At 42.9% G+C, this 21999-nt stretch overlaps 1 protein-coding gene across 1 annotated transcript in view; it reads right to left on the bottom strand.

The window, feature by feature from the left end:
• Positions 1–14167, bottom strand: part of FHDC1 (FH2 domain containing 1) — a 32281-nt gene extending 18114 nt beyond the window's left edge. Inside the window, exons 1-3 of the mRNA XM_053976535.1 lie at positions 13551–14167; positions 6674–6735; positions 6050–6152 (exon numbers count right to left, since the gene is read on the bottom strand). Coding sequence (XP_053832510.1) covers positions 6050–6152; positions 6674–6735; positions 13551–14033 — 648 coding nt within the window. The 5' untranslated portion in view covers positions 14034–14167. The remainder of the gene's footprint in view (positions 1–6049; positions 6153–6673; positions 6736–13550) is intronic.
• Positions 14168–21999: the final 7832 nt, after the last annotated feature.

Below are 21999 nucleotides of genomic sequence, written 5' to 3'. Positions count from 1 at the left end.
TATAGGAAGATGCAATTTGAAGACTTAAATGCACAAAAACTGAACAACAATAGATCCTGAGACACTCACAGGACTTATTCATGCTACCAGTACTATATTTAAATATACTTTGAACAGTAAGTAGAAATCAATGTTTTCTATGTGGAATTTTAGTTTCATATGCGCTGGATGAAATCCTCTTTCTTCTATCCTACTAGGAAAAATGCCTGGAGTCATATGAGTGAGTACTAAATCCCAGAATTAATTCAGAGGAGGAACATTCCTAAACATGCACAACAGAAGACATTGACAAGGCTGCCTTCTGATGGGTAGGATGGGGTGTGAATGTCACCATGCAAAAAGCTTTGGGCAACAGTCAGCCCAGAAGAAAGTCTGTGTAATCAGACTTGAAACAAAGGTGTGCTCACCACCCAGTTCCACTTTTCCCAGCCTACATCAACCACCTTAACCCCCACTGCCTTCTCCTTAGATATCCCAAACTACCTTTGTAAGAAGCATCAAGGCAGCTGACCCAAGAAGCCCAAAACCCAAGGATGGTGGAGAACAGTGACCCATTCCACAAGCAGACAAAACAGGAACTCACAGAGTTATAAGGTCCTTTTCACCCCAGAATTCAGCAAACACAGCATGGTTCTCCATACATGTCTGAAGTTTTTCACATGGAAGACTAAATAATCTGTTAACTTGGCCTTAAAATAGTAAAGAGCCTGGGAAATATCTAAGGTAAAGATAGGACAGCAATTATTCTTTGTTCCCTTTTTATTAATAATGTCATAATTTAAAAATAATCCTCAGCATGAAAGAAAAAAAAAAGTTATTTGACTTTATCAACACTAGCAATAAACTAAAAGAACAACTTCTGAACCCCAAAGCTAAAAAATTACTGGAACACATTTTGGATAAAGAAATGTCATGACACATTTCAAGGGAGACTATTCAAAATCCCATGGGACTGCCTCTACTCTCTGCTGCCATGTTGTCCAAGTATTCTGGAAGAAAACTGAGATTCTCTGATGGCTCCCAGAAGTGGGGGTCAAATTCAAATACCAACTGCAGCCAGGAGCTACAAAGAAACCATGGGGATTGACAACAATTGTTCACTATTAATCATGTTAAGAGATATAGCAGATGGGTTCAGAACACAAGACAGCTAAAAATGTAACTTATTATAAAATCATAATGAATAAGCCTATCAGTTCTGGCCTTGGCCTCCTCTCTTGAAGCACAACAAAACTTTTCCACAAGAGTAGGCAGCCACGTACTGAGATATAGCAGATTAATGTGCATATGCAAGAGAGCATAATTACATTGTATGCTCAGTTCTGTATTACTCAAATTGGGTGCTGAGCTACTAATTTAATTTTTCATTATATTTGTGTAAGGAATATGCATTTGCACTGTCCATGCATGCCCATGCACACTCAATCTGATTTTAGATACACAAGGTTCTCACGTATATAATTTGCTTAATTTTAAGAACAGTTATGAAACATAGGAAGCCTGATCTTTGATTTGTTTTGTGAACAATTGCAGTAGAGATGCCCATTGCAAGTATGCCATTATACCTGGCAGACAAGAAAGCTACTGTATTCAAGTTCTTGATAATTTTTAAGCTACCAGCAGCACTTCTAGTGGGATTTTATTTTATGGCATAACACAGGTATCTTGCAGGATCTTGTAGCTATGCAGGATCTTTGAAGAAGAGGAATAAACATTTTCTCGTGCAGTGAGGCATGATGGGGCACAAGCCAGGGCAGTGGCAAACCACTACCAGCAAATGATAAAAAGAAAGGGAGAAAAACCTGCCGGTAATCATAAAGAGCGAAAAAGGAAAAGGAGATTAAATAGTCAACCCTATAAAGCACTGTCTGAGGAAAGGAGAGGGCATTTAACTACAGACATGGTTTGAAAAGAGTAGAGCTGACACAAACAGTTCCAATAAAGCAGGTGACGGATGACCAGGGTTTGAAATCAGAGTACACGAGCAAAGGACAGGCTCAAGACATTATAATGGAAGTTAAGACATTGTGTTGATAACCTGGGAGTGCATGTGTGTGGGTGAGCTGATTACCAGTGTGATATGCTCTCTTCTGTATGTATTTAAAGTACAAATTCTGGCTATTCTAGCTCGTTAAACACTGGACTCTCAACTTTTGCCAGTCTGGGCCTGTTGAAGAGCGCAATAATATGCACATAAAAGCAGCTAAAAGCTTCTTCTCTGCTCTAGTCAGGATGCCAGTAAATAAAAGCTGTCAGCCATTTCAACAGGGTATCATTCAGAAACAACTAGGAATCTTCTCAGAAGTGATATAGCAGAGAAGACCACTGCTTCAGTCAAGGTTCCCTGTAAAAAAACCAAACTGAAAAAAGGGATGAAGCAGAGAAGATTCCAAATAGCGTTTCTTTCTCCTTACAAAACTGCTAAGCACAGTATGGTACAAACAGCAGGACTTCTAAGAAGGCTTAAACAAAATCAGTGATCTTATCCTAGTTGTTAATGTATTGAGAATTTTTATAAATTTGCTTGGCCTTTTTTCTAACCACTGTATAGTGGCCAGGCCACACACCCACAGACAGCCCCGAACATTGAGTAGAGCCTTGCAGCAAGCTCCATCATTGTTAGCTTCAAGTATTTGTCAAATTTTTCAAATTAAACATTTGAAAATACCCAAACATTTTAAGTTGTAGGAAAGACTTCACAGCAGTGCCAATATTTCAATAATAGTCTTATTCAGTTTGAGAAAAACATTCAGTAAGGAACCTGTATTTGCCATTTACATGCAAAAATCTCCAACTTTGATAGCTGTTGAGATTTTTCATAGAAAAAAGCTAGAAAATTAGTAGTACTGAACCTATTTCTGCATGCAAACAGAGTTGCCACATTACAACAGTGTAAATAGAATAATTTTAAAGACAACAGATGTTAAATGTATTTGTTGGCCCAAGGACCTAGCCTTCATTGTCAAAAAGCTGGAATACCATCAGGTGCTTGAGATACTATGAACTGAAATGATCTAAAATATGTCACAAAAGTCAAACAAGAAATGTGGAGCACATTCAGGTAATGTGACTGGCTATCACAACACTTCTAGGTAAGATACAATTGGAGTACAAAGCTGGTGCTTATTCACACCAGGTAAACTGTAAACCTAAACTTCTTGGTAAAAAAGAAGAAACAAAATAGTCCAGAGTGGCCCTTTCTAGAGCTATGACGAGGAAAGGCACTCCCCTCCCTCCTTTCACTTTCACAGACTAAGGATTTATGTTAAAACAGAAAAGAAAAAGCAGAAGACATCTCAAAGCACAGTTACTGGTGCAGAGCCTACAGAAGGCACTTGGCCCTCATTCCAGCTTGCAAGAAACCTGTGCATACAGGCAAATGGGTCTGCAAATACCTGAGCTGCTGGGAGGAGCCTACAAACACCAACTGCAGAAGCCCACCCATGGTTGCACCAAGACATGTGCCCTGGTAACTGAATAGCTGCTAACCTTCCAGGACCTGAGTGCTTAAGTCTCTGCTCAGAGCAATTCTCAACTCTTAAACAACAAAGCAGGTCTTTAGGAGAACAGGAAGTATCGAAAGGGCAATCCCAGGGAATCCTTGCTGAGGATGGGTGCAACATTGTGCAAGGACAGGCCAATGCTTTGACAGCTTGCCAAAGCCATCTCATGTGACATGACAAAAAGAAATTAGGAAGTATTAAACAGAAGAGGGAACAGCAGAAAAAAATAACACCACCTGGTATCTCTGGTGGTCCTGGATTATTTGTATGTGGGGTTGTAAGCTTCTGATGCCTTTCCCTTAGCAAATAGTGAATCACTATTCTAGGAGACAGATTCAGTCTAGAAGGCAGACAATAAACGAAGAAAAAGTAAGGGGATATAACAGAAGAACAGTGAACATACATTTAGAGAAAAAATGGTGAAAAAAAAAAAAAAAGCTCTGAGGCTCCTAAAAAGAACAATTTTTTTTAACTGTCTACACTAAAATTTTAGAAGCCACTGTAGTAAATGAATTACTGGACCCACTTATTCTTTGCCCACACCAAGCATGATGACATGAAGGCATGGAAACATTTTTTCCATACCAGCAGAAGCATCAGGCTTTACATTCAGGATTTTTCTCCCTGTTTTGCCTGCCACCACCCACCCAGCTCTCAAGGGGAAAAATCAAAAAAAGTTCAACAATTATGAGAAGAGTAACAAAAAGAAAGGGAGTCTTTCCTGTTTCTGATGCACACAATTAATCAAATACATACAAACACTTGCACACTGGAAATCAGCCTCTTTCCAGCCTTCCCTTGGGAATAGCAACAAATCTCATGTCTGATGCCCCTCAATTTCTAATACTTTCCTGTATCATAGAATATCTTCTATTAATTTCTCAAGTGATTCCTTAAAAGCACTTCTTAAATTCTCTGGCCCCACTATCTTGAGGGACAGGCCTGTTGCCAAATCTGTTGTCAAATAAATAAACATACTTTTTCACTCTTAGCAGTACCTATTGGATAGCTAATGCATCTAGTTGAGCATTGCAGACAAAACTGATAAAATTCAACAACTTACATTACAATTCTAGCTGAATGACATTTTTATCACATAGACTACACTAGCTGAAAGATTTTCCACTTGTCATAAAATATCAACCAGATCTAAGCCAGAAACAGGAAAAGAAGAAAAAGTACTTTTATTTCAGTCTAATTTTCTGACTATACGCAAAGTTAGCTAGGAGTCACTCTCTTTCAAGTTAGTATTTCACTGTTCTCCTCTGTCTGACTTTCAGAGGAAGGAGATAAATTCTGTTTATATAATGGAATATGCAGTACTAAAATGCAAACAAAGAGGGAAGAGGGAATGGTTTTGAGGTCCAACAACTACTGTCATCTATTTTCTTTGATTACATTGTAACTTGTTGATATCCTCCCAACTCTAAGAGATATATTAATCAAGTATACTAACGTAACACAATTTTTACAAGATTCTCTGCAAAGGCAGCTCAGTTTAGAGTCATAAATTTGACAGCAAAAGACTGTAAAATGTTCTACTGATGACTGGATCCAAGATTTGCTGCTGCACAGAGGAAACAAAGTGCTTTGACAGTATGACCTTGAAGTGGTAAAGCATGTGAGCTGAGGTTGATCTATATGTGGACCTTAACTTAGCAATTTCCCAAGTTCCAGCCGCTCACTTTGATGTGAAGCACCCAAGCAATTCTAATGCTAATTTTGTCAGGTTTGTGGTTTACATTTCTCTCAAGTACATACAAATAGGTCAGTGCCAACAGTGAGCAGGCAAGGAACTGTACATCATTAAGCAGGGCTCCCAGGTCAGTTGATGAAGCTTCACCTCTTTAATCATGTGAATAGACTTGAAGTCTAGGACTAGGAGGGGAGAAGGCTGTGCTTGGATGTTGGTCATATGGTGATCACAGGAACATTGAGAAGGTACTGCTGGTAATTCTGTGCCTTCTAACATGTCTCCTTTGAGCCATGTTAGCAAATTCCATGGGTGCTGAACACTGGAGCTGCCTTTCTGCCCTATTGAAACCCAGTGACCAGGCCCAGAAACAGACCCAGATAAACCAAGCAGGCAGTGAACCAGAAGGCAAAAAGGCAGTAGCACAGGGCTACCAATATTCAATTCACAGGCACTGCAATGGGAAGGCAGGAAGCAGGTGCCAAAGAAGTTAAATTTCTTTGCTTAGAATTTACTTCAATTCTGAATTTTCTAACTCCCTATAGCAGTTATCTGCACACAGGAAGGCTCCAGGTCTTGCTGTTTATGGGACAAAAGGGACATCATAAAAACAAAAGATGTCTTATCAACTCCTTAAAAGCAGGTGAAATTACTTGATGTGAAGGGAATGACTACACTGCGACCTCAATACCACAAGTCAAACGAAGATTAAACATTTGCACTCAGTGGTTCCCTGTTCCCTCTTCCCTAGCCTCAGGAAGGCATTGAGATTCCTCTTTTACAGAGCTTCATGTTGGAATCCCAGTCAGCAGAACTCTACAAAAAATAAGTTCCACGTCAAACCATTATTTACCTCCTCTGCTTCTGGTAATAATTTAAGAAATTCATGTAGCAGTTCAGAACCATAGGGCTGACTTCTTCCATGATAAATATCTTCAATGATGGATTCGGCAGACCTTGAAAAAACAATTGAGCACACATATTTCTAACATTTGCAGGGCGAACAGTTACACAGATTGAAAAAAAACATGCCTGGGCTACTCAGCAGAGTTATAAAGAGGTTGTGGATGCATCAGTGTCCACAGCAGCACTGCTCTGACACCATTTTCAGTGATGCCTTTACCGTAGGGCAACGTTATCAGTGAATACAGACCGCAATGAAACAGCTCACTCTTGAAAATGTTGCTCCCATTGCCCCTTTCTAGTTGTTTATAAAGAGAGGAAGCCAGCGAAAGGCAGCTCACAGGCAGTGTTACATGAGGTAAAAGGGCTTCCCTGAACCATGCCTGAAAACTCACCTCGACTGGTTAACATCAGCAAACTCTGTTTGATGCTAAGTCATAAACGCACTCAAAACGAATCATATTAGAAAACAAATTATGTCAAATTACTTTTGAGAAAACTGCATAAAACTGCAAACTTCACAAGGAACAGAGCACAATGTATGTATTTTATAAGAAGTACAAAGAATTCTTACTTTTTGAATTGTTTGAGAAATATCCCGATGTTCATACTTCGTTTTGCATCCAAAATGGAAACCTGAGAGAGAACACAAGAGAGATTAATCTAACAATACTTAAGAAAATACCATATAATGCAGATATCATTTCTTGAATTGCTACAGATAACTGCACCAAATCCCAGGCCAAATAAATATAGAGTCACTTCTTATCAACAAAACTCATATATTACAAAACTAGTTTTTACCAGGGAAATATGTAGCACACTCACATCACCTTTCTCCAAGTGAAGCAAAAAATTCCATAGCAACATATAATGAGGGAAGGAATCAGTATTTCTATTTCATTACAAAGTAAAAACATTCTTCTTGCTTATTTCATAACCCTGCATCTGCAAAATGTTGCTTATCAGGTAATACACTATATTGCATTTAAAGGCCCCAAGGTTAGTGAATACCCCACTTCAAAACCCATGTAAATTCAGGGGTTTTGTGACAAATGTGAGGGTGGGACTTCTAAGCAGAGGTCAGGTGCATTACTGATTTAAGTCATGCCAACAAACAGCCACACTGACTCAGGCGAAGATAAGTAAGTCAATCTTGAATCAAACCCTGAAACACCTAATGATCAAATCTGCTTGCTTACCTAGAAGCAAACAGAAATCCATAATAAATAATAAGCTCTCCCAGCTTTGTATTTCAAAGTAGGTTTGCTCTATCATCTTACATGTACAATTCTGAAGATTAGGCAGATGGAAAGAAAAAACCCTACCCCACAATATTTTCCCTTAATTTTGTAAAAATTTTTAAAATCCAAGTGCCCCTTTTATACTAGTTTTTCTTCCTGTAACAGTATACGAGTTTAAACCTGAGAGGTTTGCCCTGTTTTAGCAAATTGTGTCCTTAAGGTTAAAATTTTACCACAGCTATTTTGGTGATAACAGCTACAAAAGTCATGAGATTTACAAGGACAAGAGAATTGTTTCACCTTAACAGTTTCACCTGACGGCTACAATAAAAGAGCTCAGTACACATAGATGTTCAAGACTACTGTTGGACTTGCATGTGTTTGTGGTTTTGACAACTGGAAAGGCATTTTGACCTTTGTGACAGTGCTCAGATTAGAAGTAGATATATAAATGCAACATTGGCATTATCATGAAATTGAATTAGCCTGCAGTCAGCTGGTGACAGTGAAAATATAGGGATGATTAATGGGCTATCCTCAACATACACCCAGGAGACAGCCTCTTCGTCTGCTGAAAATAGTGAGGCATATTGAAAGTTTTCTGAAATTCTGGAATTTCCTCTCTTCTGAAAACAGTGAAGACTAGAAAACGCAGGAAATATCAGCATATTAGTTTTAATTAGATGATTGGTAGCCCGAAGCCCTTCAGCTTTAGCATATGCAGAGATAAGGGGACAGATTGTGGTTTATTCTCCTGTTATCTTAAGAGTTGAGAGGCCCGCAACAGATCATTAAGGAAAAGCCCCTTAACGCAGGACAGGTTCAACTATCTCTCCCTCTGCAGTATCTAATCTTTTTCAAATGTTTTACTGCAGGGACCTCTCACTGACCTCTCTAACTGTAGCTCCAGTCTCCAATTGCTCCGGTCACCCCTAATTCTCTGGTTTCTCCGTACTAGTTTAAGCCTATAAGCTTTACCATAATTTGGCTTTTGGTTTGTTTGGTTTTTTAAAGCATATTCAGAGTTAATCTTATGTATATTTTTAAAATCACAGTCAGTAACTGTTATAAGGAGACTGATCATCAGATGAGTAAACCTTTGTTTTCCATGGCACAACTCAGATTTACAGTACAACTTCAAACAAATTACATATTTTTTTTTTTTAATATCTTCCCTCGAAGAAAGACAACAATGGGGAACATATACAGCTGCATTTGTCTTATCAGCACAACAAAAAAATGTCACAGCTGTACCAGGATTTTACATACACTTCTTGCTCTGCATACGACTGTACTCTATTTTTTCTCTGATTTCTTGTTTAACCACACAATCAGAACAAATCTCATTTTTTGGTCACTCTTTGCTTAGTGTCTACTTCAAGCTTATCAAAAGTGTTTGGAACTGCTGTCATTACATAACTACCTTCAAGGAGTTTCCAGATGGGAGCACAAGGAGGAGAAAAGGGAAACCTGGCAGCTACTCCATAAATACAAGTTCGTATTCCTTGCACACAAATACAATATCTTCCATCCCACATTCAGTTGCATATTAGATTCATAACTTCAGCCTGAACATCTGTTCACAATGTCTACTCTTCTCCACTGAGATTTCATTTGATTTCGTTCATGCAGAGCACTGTCTGCTGTTGCTTTTTACCCTTTGAACATTACCACAGCTCCTTCTAAATTCTGCTCAGTCTGCTCCTGTCTTCTGTTCACACACGCCATCAATGCTGCTGCCAGCACAGCATGTTTCAGGTCTCTGTTTGCCACCCAAAGAGGTTTTGAAGCACTGTCCACCAGTAATACCCCTGGACTTCCTGACTCAAAAAGTTACACTGGACTGTAATTGAGAATTGGGAACAGGCATTCCTAGTCCCACTGGGATTCTCTGTAGCAAAAAAAAACCCCTCTCATATGGTTTCTTATGATTTACTTTAGATGAATTCAGGAGAACTTTCTCCATTCTCATCCTCTACTCTGAAACTGGAAATACTACAATTCTCTCAGATACTTTCCACCATCTCCACACCTGCACTTTACAAGTCCATGTAAAACATCACACGTCACTTGACATCACTTGCCACATCTACTTGATAAACAGTGCAATCTCTAAACCAAGGACAGCAATTCACTCATTAATCCACTTTTCATCACCAGAGTATTCAACCCAGCATACTTCCAAAATCTGCAGGAGGCACAGACCATATGGTAACAGGCCTCAGTTTGACAAATGTTAACCCACCACAGAAATACCAGGGTGCACAGGCATCAACTCCAGACAAATACTCAATACTCAGTACTCAGTTGTCAAGGTACTATGAGAAGGGGAAAATTAGCCTGAGTACCATGGAGAAGTTGTGTTGATGGTATGAAGATATTTATTCCTGAACCCCAACACGAATTTGCAATCAGAAAGATTCAGAGTGTTCTGGGAGACACAAAAAGACCCACATCAAAACTGACTTTGTAGTGACTGGAGAAATGCAACAGGAGTTTCTTGCCATTAAATCATCAATGAGGAACACAACAAAGCAGATTTATAACAGATCAGTAAAACAAAATATTGTAGGTTTTCTTTGCCTAAGAATAATCTGGTTTCACATGGTGGGACACAGTTTACAAATCACAGCAAGCATGGAACAGCCTGGCAGTTAGGTTTGGTGCTGAAGGTTAGGAAGGATATAAATAACTTCCTGTTTCAGCTTCCACTTCACATTACAACATAGTTACCATCATCATTCCAAGCCTGCAGTCATGGTGCAGCAGAGTGAATTTAGCAGCTTACTAAAGGGCTGTCCCCACTCTGTGTCATCCTCCCATGTCACGTTCATAGCCTGCTCTTTCCCTTAGGCAGGCACTGGTACTCATCTCATCTGGTTCTTGCTGTTAGTTCTTCTCTAGATTAACAGGTTGAATCAGCTCTCAAGAAGGTGGAATAAGCATCAGAGCCAGCACAGGGAAAACAGAGAAGAAGAGGGGGCAAGAGACATCCTGTTCCCTCCTTCCATCTTCCTTCTCTCTCCTCTTCTCACTGCCCCTTTGCACAGGTTCTGAAATTCACTGCATCCTTCCACAGAGTCATCAAACCTCACTTGAAGAGCAGAAACTACTCCCGTAGAAAACAAATTAAGAACCCCACAGCACTCTGCTGAGCTGCTTACTTAAATATGTTTACAGAGGGTGTAATGTGTGTATTACATTATCCAATATCTGTCCAGAGCCAGTGGACAGGTGGGGTAAGGTGAGAGACAGGAGCAGAGGCACAGTTTGAAGGAGAAAGCAAGACCAGTTCCTCTGGCTGACAAGAAGCTGTTCTGCCCACTCCACTGCCAGGCTAACTATAGCCTGGGTGGGTGCCTGTTGTACCACACTGGGACACCACTGAAGGACGGGGAAAGTAAATTGGCGTGTAAACTTAACCTTGCACCCCTTATTTTTCACAGCCTCAAATTACATGGAACCATAGGGCAAATTAAGCCTCTAGTCAAGGAAACATGTTAATTAATCTCCTAAGGGTTTGGTGAGGGCTTGTTTACAAAAAGGAAAGCATTTGCTGTAGGAGTTTGACTCAAGCCTCAAAAGGGACTTCTGTTATAATGATTATGTTACACATAAATTCCCTGTATAAATCACTGTCAAGTGAGGAATTAAAAGGACTTGCAGTGTTGTAAGCACCTACATGCGTAGAACTTTTACCAAAACTGCTCATGATTTCATAATCAATAGTGATCTCTGGCAAAGGTATGAAACCCCAAATCTTCTCCACAGTCTGTAAGGCAGTGCCCTCAACACTGGCTGAAGAGTAACTCTTCACCACTTCAACTGAAGCTATACCATTGCACCAAGAGGGAGGCCATAGGGACAACAGAGCGCTCTCTGGCCCTGCCCTTCTGTACAGCACTTTGGACACATGCTGCTTTTTTCAGAATTGGATCTAAGTAAAAGTTGAATTTATGCACTTGAAGTTGTCTTGAAAATTCATTGCTGATACACTATGCCAACTAGGCTAATTCCACTATGTAAACATCTAAGAACATTTTTCTTTGTTAGACCATAAAGCACTCTCTAAAATCAACTGTGTTGTACACAAAAGGAACGGAGGTACTGAAACACAAAATGCCTTATCCACCTGCCCCTGCTGGTTTATGAAACGGCCACAAGCAGAACTAGAGCTCCCTCAGCCCCACACCAACACTCCCTCCACAAGGTCACGCTGATTCCGCACACCTCAGCCTGCCCCCAGCTCCTGTCAGCCTCTGTAGGTTTTACCAGAGTGAGCTGAGGATAACCATCCACATTGAAACAACCGATGGCAGCCGACAATCGCTGGAGTCACAAACAAGGCCTGTACTCCCATCTCCAGCCCCTTGCTGAAGCAGGCCTGCCGTAGGGTGAAGCACGTGAGCTGCTGCCCAGCTGTACTTCCACACTTCCAATAACACACAGCTCCTCAGGATTATCTCCTCCCCTCCTTGCTAAGCAGATAGGACTGCAAAGTCCATTAACACATAAGAAATTGCTCACCACTGACACACTGCTGCAGCATGCTTGACAAAGCTTAGCGAGTGAGCGGAACATTTTGTTACTTAAGTGGCATCACTCAGAGGCAAGTCCTGCTGCCTCACCACCTGCCACGTGCAAAGTCACTACGGGAGCCCTGAACCAGGGTGCACAGGCATCAACTCCAGACAAACGCATGAAAACCATAACTTTCAGCAAGGCAGGGGTTTGTTTCCAAGGCATTGTATCTTGGAGAATCCCTGGTTTTGCAGGCCTCTGATTTTAATCTCTACCACTGCATGAGTTCTAGAGCACACTGGGGTTTTCTCTGACCTACCTATTGCACAATATGGGCCACATTCAGTTTATGAAGCTTACTGTCATATTTACTAGAACTAGATCTTTATCACACAGTAGTCCTGGAAGGGGGAGCCTCTGAGGAAACAAAGGAGGCCAGAGCTCTGTACATCTGTATTCGGCACAGGAAGTGCACTCACTACACTCCTGATTCAAAGATGAACATAGCCTGAAAACAGCACACAGGTTAATGACTACCTCTGGTGATGGCCCCAATTACTACTTCCCGACATCAGGGTTTCAGAGCCTACAATACACACGTCTTCTTAAACCTTAAATTTCAATATGTACAACACGCATACTATCAGTGCATTGGTTTCTCATCTTGTCCCTTCTGATCTTATTTTGACATCTCCTGAATCCTGGAAGATATCATCAACTTCATGTTCCTATTTTCTCACTAAAAATTGATACATTGTTACATCTCTTAACCCCATGCCCTCTGTATTTTGTTTACAAGCTAACATACACAAGCTAATATGTAGACACACACTAGTGATTAAATCTGCATTTCAGCCCTCCAATTACTTCAGAGAAAGATCACTTGAGACAATTCAATTCAGGCTTCACAGAGAGGCTGTCTATAAATGAGGGTTTAAGAACTAGAAAAGCTACTTATCACTTCCCTGGAAAGTGTCTGAACCTGAGAGTACTCGGTACAGAGTACTCTTCACCACCAGAACAGAAATCAGTGGCAATCTTGGGACCTTCTTGAAAGGTTATCTTCATGTCCAGTAAAAGCAGGGAAGATGAAGTTTTTCTCAGCAGGAAAGTCATGTTCATGAAAGTGGAAACTTTAAAATTATCAAATAACAAATATTCTTAATCACTATGTTATGTTCTATATCCTTGCTGCCATACTGGCACTTCCCTTCCTGATGTCTCTAGGATATTGTGGGCATATACAGCATTAACCCTTGCAAATAGGACTCTCTTCTCTCCTGCCTGGTACATGTTTGCATGTACAACATCTTGCCTGCATCACAGACACAGAGCAGGAGTTGGAGAGACAACACAATTTTGTTCCACACTGGAAACTCAAGGGCTATCCAACATGAGTAAATACAGATGCTTTCAGCTCCCTCTGCTTATTCATATTTATTTTAACAGGTGATCAAATCACAGCACTTAGCAAGTTAAAATAATAAAACACAGTTAGCTCTTTGAAAAATAAATATATGCCACTAAGAACAAAGAGTTTATGCTTCCCATCATTCCCCTCTCCTTTGAATCAAGACAAATTTGCCGTAAGGATGAAACATGACAGAGAAAGAGAAAAAGGCGAGGCAGAATTCACATCAACTCCTACAGTACTATGTAAAAAAGAGGTTTTACTTTAATTCTTACCTCCTCTTTAGTCTCTTTAAATGAAGACTTTAAAGATCGGTTTCGGGAGTCCTGGGGTTTGGCTTCCTCCTGCTGCCCAAAAAGTTCCTCAATTGTCTTCGTATCAATTTGATACTGTGGTCTTGCAGCAATTGTCCAGATATTGTTTTTACCACGGACTTGTTCTTCAGGGATAGTTTTCCAGAAAAAGCTCCGCATTCGTTTTTTTTTGCCGTGGCTGTCATGCCCATTCACCAGCTGTGGAGGCAGAGGTATGCTGGGGCCAGGCAGTGGAGGAGGGGGTGGTGGTGGGGGCGGCATTCCCGGGGGGAGCGGAGGGGCTGGGGGAGCCCCTGTGAGGGGACATGGCGCAGGAGGTGATGATGGGGCAGGCTGAGAAAGTTGAGGCGCTGTCGTCGTATCCTCGCTCATCAATCCCGCTGCAACTGGAATAGCCCCATTTTCTTTATCATTGACCAAGGAGAGACAATTCATAACATGCATTTTACAGCCTCCCCCAAGGGGAGAGTGTTACTTCCTTGGACGGGTTTGAAGCATTGAACAGTCAGCGCGGCAGCCGCTGGGATCACGCCCTCTCAAGCCCTATCTGCCAGCAGCGGCAGCACAAGAGGGGACTGTACCATCTCCGCAACCTGCGACAAAGGACAATAGGGACACTCAGATCACACACATTGGACATTGTCCCTCGCACTGAAAAGACATCAAAGCTGAGGTACAACAGCTATCAAGTTTTCAATCCAGAAGGGAAATTTAGTGACTCAAAAGCCTTTCACAGGGCAATTGTTTAACATTTATCCACACCAAGATTTCAAACAGCTTCAGGTACTTAGATTTCAAGAACATATATAAACACAAGAATACCTCTAAATCACCCACAGTAGGTATCCAAACTACCTATTAACCTCCATTCAGTGCAAATTTATAAAAGAATATATATATCTCAAATTATTAAAACAAATATTATTCTACTGCTAATTTCAGGTATGCTTTTAAAGCTGACTGCACATAGTACTAACTATGGTACTGGATTAACTGCATCAAACAGACCCTGCTTGAATCCTCTAAACCCATGGTTCAAATCCAAACTGAGTTAAAATAGCTAAAAAATTGCTGATGATTTAACAGTCTAGCCTAGTGTACTACTTTTTTTGCCTTTGTATTTTTCACACAAATGTCAATAAGGGCAAAAATAGCATACAGTCCCTAAAGTCTCTGTGTTCGCTGAGCATGAACTTAAAAATATTACTGGTCTGGCTGCACCACCTCCCAAACTACACTCAGAGAAGAAAGACCACAGTTTGATCAAGCTGTCCTTTATCATTTACTTCAGCATCCAGGTTAACAGTGCCTCTTCAATAACAGAGGGAGAGAAAGGACAGAGAAACTGGTAGGAGGAACAGGACCCTAACACATCCTAAGCATTGCACATATGCAAAGCTTTAAATAATTTGGGAAGTTTTAACCTCTGGATTATCTCATAAAACAACAGGAATCGCAATGGATTTTAGCATTTTTCTTATACTGTTACCTTCTAAATAAAAATACTGTTATTAGCAGCAAACCTTCAGGTAGGAGCATGACTTCCACAAACCACACACTTTTGAAAAGCTGAATCTATTGAAACAGATTTGATTCATAAGTCTCAGAGAAAAACTAAAGTGTTTCAATTACATTCTAATGAGGAATCTCATGATTTTATGGAAATTTGGAAGCTATCTCAAAAAAAAATATTTGGGAATTTACAAAAAAAAAAAAAATTAAAATGCAAAGATGGCACGCAATACAAACTTAGATAGGAGACAGACAGCCCCTGAGCAAAACTCAGTCTCAGGAAAACTCACCAGAAGAAGCTCAAGTAATGCACTGGCACAAGAACAACATCAAATCAGAAATTTGGCACTGACTTAGTGGTATGCCTCCTCAGCAGGGTTCACACGGAGCTAATAGCAACCCAGATCAATTTGACATTGTATAATAGTGATGAAAAAACTTCACTATTTTTGCCAGAGATCCATCACTAGACCATACATGAACAAACAGACCCAAGTCACAGAAACAAGCCTTAGGGCAAATTCTCTCCTGGTCTGCAAGGACTCCGCCACTCACAGCTTCACTGAAATCAATGGAAAACAACACAAAAGCATCCACCGTACCTTTTCTTCTCAAAACCTTGCTCAGGTAGCAATGAACTTCTCTCTCCTGCTTCAGATTTTCCAATCTCATACCTTACGTTATCTGGGCATTTACAAGAATAGAAAACATATATAAAAGCCTGTATGAGGTTTAAATCACAGGCATGATGGAAAATATTTTAATGGCATGGTAAAAAGAAGAGAAGCTACAAAGAAAGTACAGGACAGAGTGTTTCAAATTTAAGTCAGCATTAACACCCAGCTGCTATTACAGGGCTCTGCATGTTCATGCCTCTCCTCCCAAATTCATGATCATAGAAGCAGAGAGCCATAAAAAAGCAGGTGCAAGGTGGTGGAAGGAGATTAACCACTCAAAGCAATTAAGTGTTGCATTAATTTAAAGAAATACTCAAATAGGAAAAGCACTTTTCCTCCCTACTACTTATTTAAAAATGAAAAATGTATTAGCTAGTTTTCCACCATCATACAAAGCAGTATTCAACATTATTATTTTCTAACTTGGGTTCCCACACATTCACCAAAAAAAAAAAAAAAAAAAAAAAAAAGACACAGACAGACTGGCCGACCATGCCCTAGGCAACATTCAAGAACCTCATTTTGAGACTTTCAATAAATCTTTATGCTTTAGGAAAAACAGGATCAAATCCTAATGGAACAGAGTTGTAGGAGATGAATCATCAGAGTCACAGCACTAACACACAGGAGTGAAAAACGACTGATCTCAGACCTGACTGCTTCTGTGCTAGACATGGGACACTCCTAGTGAAAGGAGTGGAGAAGGCACGGGGAAGAAAACATCCCAACCTAGATGTAAAGATAGATAGAACAGGAAAAACTGTTTTCAATCCAACGAGCCCTGTACTGCTTTAGCTGAGGTAACAGCCAGAACCAGGAAAGGGGAGGAATCAGCATTTGGAAGGAAGGCACGAAAGGAAAGGCACAGCATAAAGGCTGGCATTCAGCTTTGTTTTCTGACAGATAAGCACGATCCAGGTGACAGAGGTCACCTGCTTGTAAGAGGATGGCAGTCTCGAGTTACCAGATACCGGGAGACTGGTCAAAATTCCCTTCTCATGCTGCCTCTCCGGAGGAGCGGCTCAAAGCTGTTCCCAGCGGAGGCTCCCACCACTACCGTGGGTGGGAGAGGAGAGAAGCTAGCAGCCAGGACAGGTTCTGGGCTGCTTGCTGGTATCAGCAGGTGCCTCTGAGCAGGAAGTACAGCAAGAGGAGGTGGGGAACAACCAGCCGTTCCAACTGTGAGCTACAGATTACCAAGACACGCTGGGACTGGGATGCGTAATAGAAGCCAAGCAAAATTTTAACTCCTAAGGAGCCTCTCCACACTTTTCAGAGGATTAAAGGGGAAAAAAAAAGAACCAAAGAACAAACGTTTAAGACATTGCAATTATACCTCATTGTTGCATGTTTGTTATCCAAAACAGCTGGAGAAGCACCAAAGCTCTAAAATAATGTCTTTACAGCACGTTTTAATTGTGTCCATATTTGGCATAAAAGAAATATTTTATTTCTTTGTCTCATTCATTGTTTTAGCCAAGCTAATCTAACTTGGAAATGTAATTTAAAAGTTAGAGGGTGGGGACAACTTTCTCCCCAGGTAAGAGAAACACTCTAAAGTAATTTGTTTCTTGCAAAAAAGGCAGTTGCCACTGAGACGGACACAGATTGTACTTGCATACACAAATTAACAGGTGAGGTGCACGACACACTGAAGGGCATTTCATAATTCATGCTGCAAGACATGACTGACTCCCTTTAACTCACACCTTATGTTCTCCCCTGCCCACGTTTCTTTATCAGGCGCCCTCCAAGTTCTCATGAGAACAACGCCGAATCCAACCACAGCACTTGGGTGTCCCTGTCTCAACAAAAGCACTACAAAAGGCAAAGGGAGCAACCAGTTGCTGACTGCAGACAGAGAAGCTGCAAACGCCGACAACCATCCCCTAATCCTGCCAAAATCTGCGGGTTACAAAGAACACGCAGCAGCGACTTCGCACTTCCCCGCTCAATGCATCCCACAAAAGCTGGCACCGCGTCCCTGCCAGCCGGCCCGGGCCAGGCAGGGACCTCACGGCGCTTGGCCGAGGGGCTCGACTCCGGCTATTTTTTGTTCGGCTTCCCAGGTGCCGCGCTCGCCCCGCCGCAGGGAAAGGGTTCCCACGGGAGGAGCCCTCAGCCCCACCGCCGTGTTCTCCGCCCGGACCAGGTGCCAGGCTGAAGTGCCCTGTGGGGGCCCTGCCGCCGGGACCACCCAAAGGGCTGAGACAGATCCTTACTCCGCAATTCCCTTCCACCGACGCCGCAGGCCACGGGGCACCGCGGAGGGCGCCGGCGGCTCGGCTGCACCCGGGGTAACACCGCGCCCGCTGCCCTCCGGTTCCCGCCGGACCCCGGCGCCCGAGACGCGCCCTGGCCCGGTGGGAGTGCCCCGAACCCGCTGTCCCCCGCAGGACGTGGCGGAGGCAGCGCTCGCTCCGCCGGAGAAAGCCCGGGAGCCCGGGTCAGCGCCCGCCCCGCCGTGCGAGCGGAGCGGCGGCGGCGGCTCTCCCGCAGTGGCAGGGGCCGGCCGGGCCCGGGGTCCGGCGGGAAGGGGAGCCCGTCTCCCCGGGAGCTCTCCCTCCTCCTGCGCCTCGGGAAGGCGGCGAAGGTCCCACGCAGGAGGGCGGCGACCCCCCCGCACTGCCCGGCCGCGCCCCTCCTGCTGCGCGGAGCCCCCGCCCGGCCCGGGGGTCCCCGTGTCCCCGCTCACCTCGGCGCCCGCGGGAGCACGCGGCGCAGCCCGGTCCGGTGCCGCCGCCGCCGCTTCCTCCCATCGCGCCCGGCCCGGCCGCGCCGCCGGAGCGCGGGGCGGGGCAGCGCAGGCGCGCCCGGGCGGGGCCGCGGCAGGTGACGGTGCTGCCGGCGGCCCCGGAGCGGCCCGGGCGCGGGGCCTCGATCCCCCCTGCCCGGCCCGTGCCACCGAAAAGCCCGTGCGGGAGGAGAGCGACCCGCGACCCAGCGCCGGTGCCGCCGCCGCGGCGAACAGAGATGCGCAGTGGCGCCTCCGGGGGCACTGGGTCTAAGCCAGCTCCGGCTGAGCTGCTCCATCGACACATCCAGCCATCGCTGCCCGCACGCTGTCACCGCACTCACAGCAACTATTTCTATAGGAACTGGACAGCGGTGCTACCGGCAGCGCGCTCAGCTGAAGGAACGGGCTCCTCTCCACGGCTGAAGCCTTTCGCCCTCTGCCCACGCTTCCCGAGCAAGCGCATCCCTCGGTCCATCCCGCATCCCTCGCCGCGGCGCTCCCCGCCGGCTCAGCCCTGCAAGCTCGGGGAAAGCAGGCAAGACGGGCCCCTTGTGACTCTAAAGCGGACTGTGTGAGAGAAGTGCAGACGAATTTAAGATGTGATCACAGCCCTGGGTTACAGCGCTCCAGGCAGCAGCGCATGTGAGTTGTGGATGCCTGAAAGCCAAAGTACCATTCACTGATAAGACAGCAAACAAATACAAATGGTTCTAAAATATTTCATCAAGAGATTGAATCCTATGTCTAAAATAAAAACATTTTCCCAGGAAGAGTAAAGGTGAAGAACATCACTCAAAGTCAATTAATAGTCAGCCCACACACCTGAACACTACTTTTTACAGAAGGCAAATTCCAAAGGTGGAAACAGAAACTCTTCCTTTCCTGAGAAAGGAGGGAGGGAGAAAGAAGAAACCTCACTTCCAGTCCCGCTTAATAAGCCACCAGAGCTTCTGAGCTGAGCACAGGAGAGAGAAAACATCACCTTGACACAACCAGGGGTGGGAAGGCAAGAGCAGCAGGACAAAATCTTGTCTTACCTGAGTGTGTAGCACCTCACCTGTGCTATTTACTCTGCTCAGGTGTTGGGAGGCAGGAACCAGAGGAAGAGTGGGAGACCAGGTGGCCTCCTCTGGCCCAGGCCCATGGTTGGGGAGGTTACACCATTCCTGCTCACAGTTCTGCAGCCAGAGATGCGACCTACTGGTCTGGCAAGACAGCCTGCTGTAGTCACCTCTATTTAAAATGCAGTATTAGAACAAAAGGAAAATTTAAGGAATGTAATGCCAGAACCCAGTCATTTAAGCTGAAAATTCACTGAATGAAGAGTTCAACTGCAGTAAAAGGCAATTCCCATCACAGCACACATGTCTGCTTGCCAGGGTTAGCAGCAGCTGGAGAGGACACGCTCAGCTTTGAGCCAGTGTGAACATTCCTCGAGAGTGTCAGGTCAGCCCTGAGGTCATCGGTGAGGAAGCGCTTTGCTGCTTGGACTGTAACTGCTTGTGCTGGAGCCAAAGGGACTTGTTTTCATTGCTGCCAGTCACGAGCACAAATGTTCTCTGGAAAAGACGGAAAGAGCAAGCCAAACAAGAGACTTGCATAATGGCATTGTATTTAAAAAGTCAGAACCCAAACAGGACAGCAGAGGACTTGGGAGCCAGTCCGGATGTGAAGTTAAAACTCTTCACTTTTCCTCACCCTGTGGGTTTGTTCTCCCTGAACTTTTCCAAAATATGTTAGCAAATTAATTTTAAATTTTTAGCTCATTTTTTTCACCTAAACATGTAACACTAAACAGGCAAGTATTTTGCTCACACGGCTAAAATGAATCTGAGTTATAAACAACTGAAAACTGGTCTTTACAGTAGGAAGTATTAGGCAACTTTAATAATAGGTAGATCAAGCAGCCCCACCTATAATAAACAACAAATGCACCTCCCTAGAACAGATAGCATTTAGATGAGTTGGTATACTACAAAATCAAACCATACTGTTAATTTTTTAAGATTTCTAATTAATTAAATGCTCAAGACAGTTTTCAGGAGAACTACTTTTTTAAGGCTTTTTTTTCTTATGAGAAGTAGAAAACCACCTTGTCTTTTGTAAACTCTGCTTTTCTTCAGAGCACATAGGTTCTAATTCTTTAGGCTGAACACAAATCTAATGACTGAACAGATCTAATGGAAATAAAGCAATTTACACCACCTGAAAAAAGGTGTCATCTTCATTACAATCCCTCAATTCTACAGAGTTTCGATAAAAAGAGGAGAAAAAGTTAATTGTGGCACTCCTGTCACATTAAAAACAAGTTATATTTGGGCTCAAAATAAATCACTCTGTTAGTTAAGCTCTCAAAACAAAACTCTGTTATTAATTACCACCATCACATAAAACTAGCATGATGCATATGCATATGTAAGAAAGGCAAATCAAAACTGAACAGGCAACACTAGTTTTTAGTATTATTTATCTCTTAAGTGCTTGAATTTACAGCCCTTAGTATTTTTTAAAAGACAGCAAGATGTATAATTATTTAATTAGCACAGTAAGACACACTGTTCATTAAGTAATAGGAACATACTTCTGATAGCTTAACTGCTCCTGACTGAACCAATGGATTTATGCTGCCATGAACAGCAAGAACAGGGAAAACCTGAACTAAAAAGTTGTTTCAGGTTTATTCTGTTCTATATCTGATCTCTGCACTTAATTAAGAAATGTTATCAGACAGCCACACTGGGACCCATCTCAGTCCTACCAACCAGTGTTACACAGGAACTCTCCAAAGATTCTCCTGATCTCTTTCTGCTCCTCCTGGAATATCAAATACTCTTTTTCCTCCAGTAGCTAGTCTCTTTAAAACAGATTCTCATCAAGGGATGAGTATGAGCATATTTGCTCAGAAAACAAAGTTCTGTTCACCTACAGCCATTACAAAAAGTTGAATGCTTACTTTATGCTGAGAACAAGTCCTTTCCAGAGATACACCACCAAGAGCAGACAGCACAGAATTGTTGCTAATCCTGCTCCCTTCTTACACTTCTTTTTTTTTTTTTTTTTTTAGAAAGGCAGCTGAAGTGTAAAAGGCAATGCTTCTGTGCCAGCACTCTCAGCCACAGGAAACAAAAGATTGGAAAACCACAGACTGAGCTTTTCTGTCCAAGGCCACTGCAGAGCAAGGTTCATACACTGCTGCTCTGTGCCTCAGAGCAGGGACCCTGATGAAAACAGCAACACATCACTTTCCATTTCCACTGCTTCTCCATCAATTTATGCCCTTCTTCTCCAAGGCAGGCACTAGCCATCCTACCTGCTTCTCCTACACTACAGGGTAAGCTACTTCCTTCACTCCCTTCAAACTTTTGCCATGATGACAAAAACATGTGAACACCCCCTATCTCCCTGGCCATTTGGTTTCCACACAAGACTCATAGAAATCAAGAGCAAGGACATTGGTGAAGACAGGTGTAGAGAGGTGAACAAG

Source organism: Vidua macroura, chromosome 4 (assembly GCF_024509145.1).
Source record: "Vidua macroura isolate BioBank_ID:100142 chromosome 4, ASM2450914v1, whole genome shotgun sequence".
NCBI lineage: Eukaryota > Metazoa > Chordata > Aves > Passeriformes > Viduidae > Vidua > Vidua macroura.
The sequence above is the reverse complement of the archived record's forward strand: the minus strand, read 5'-3'. Positions and strand labels throughout refer to the sequence as shown.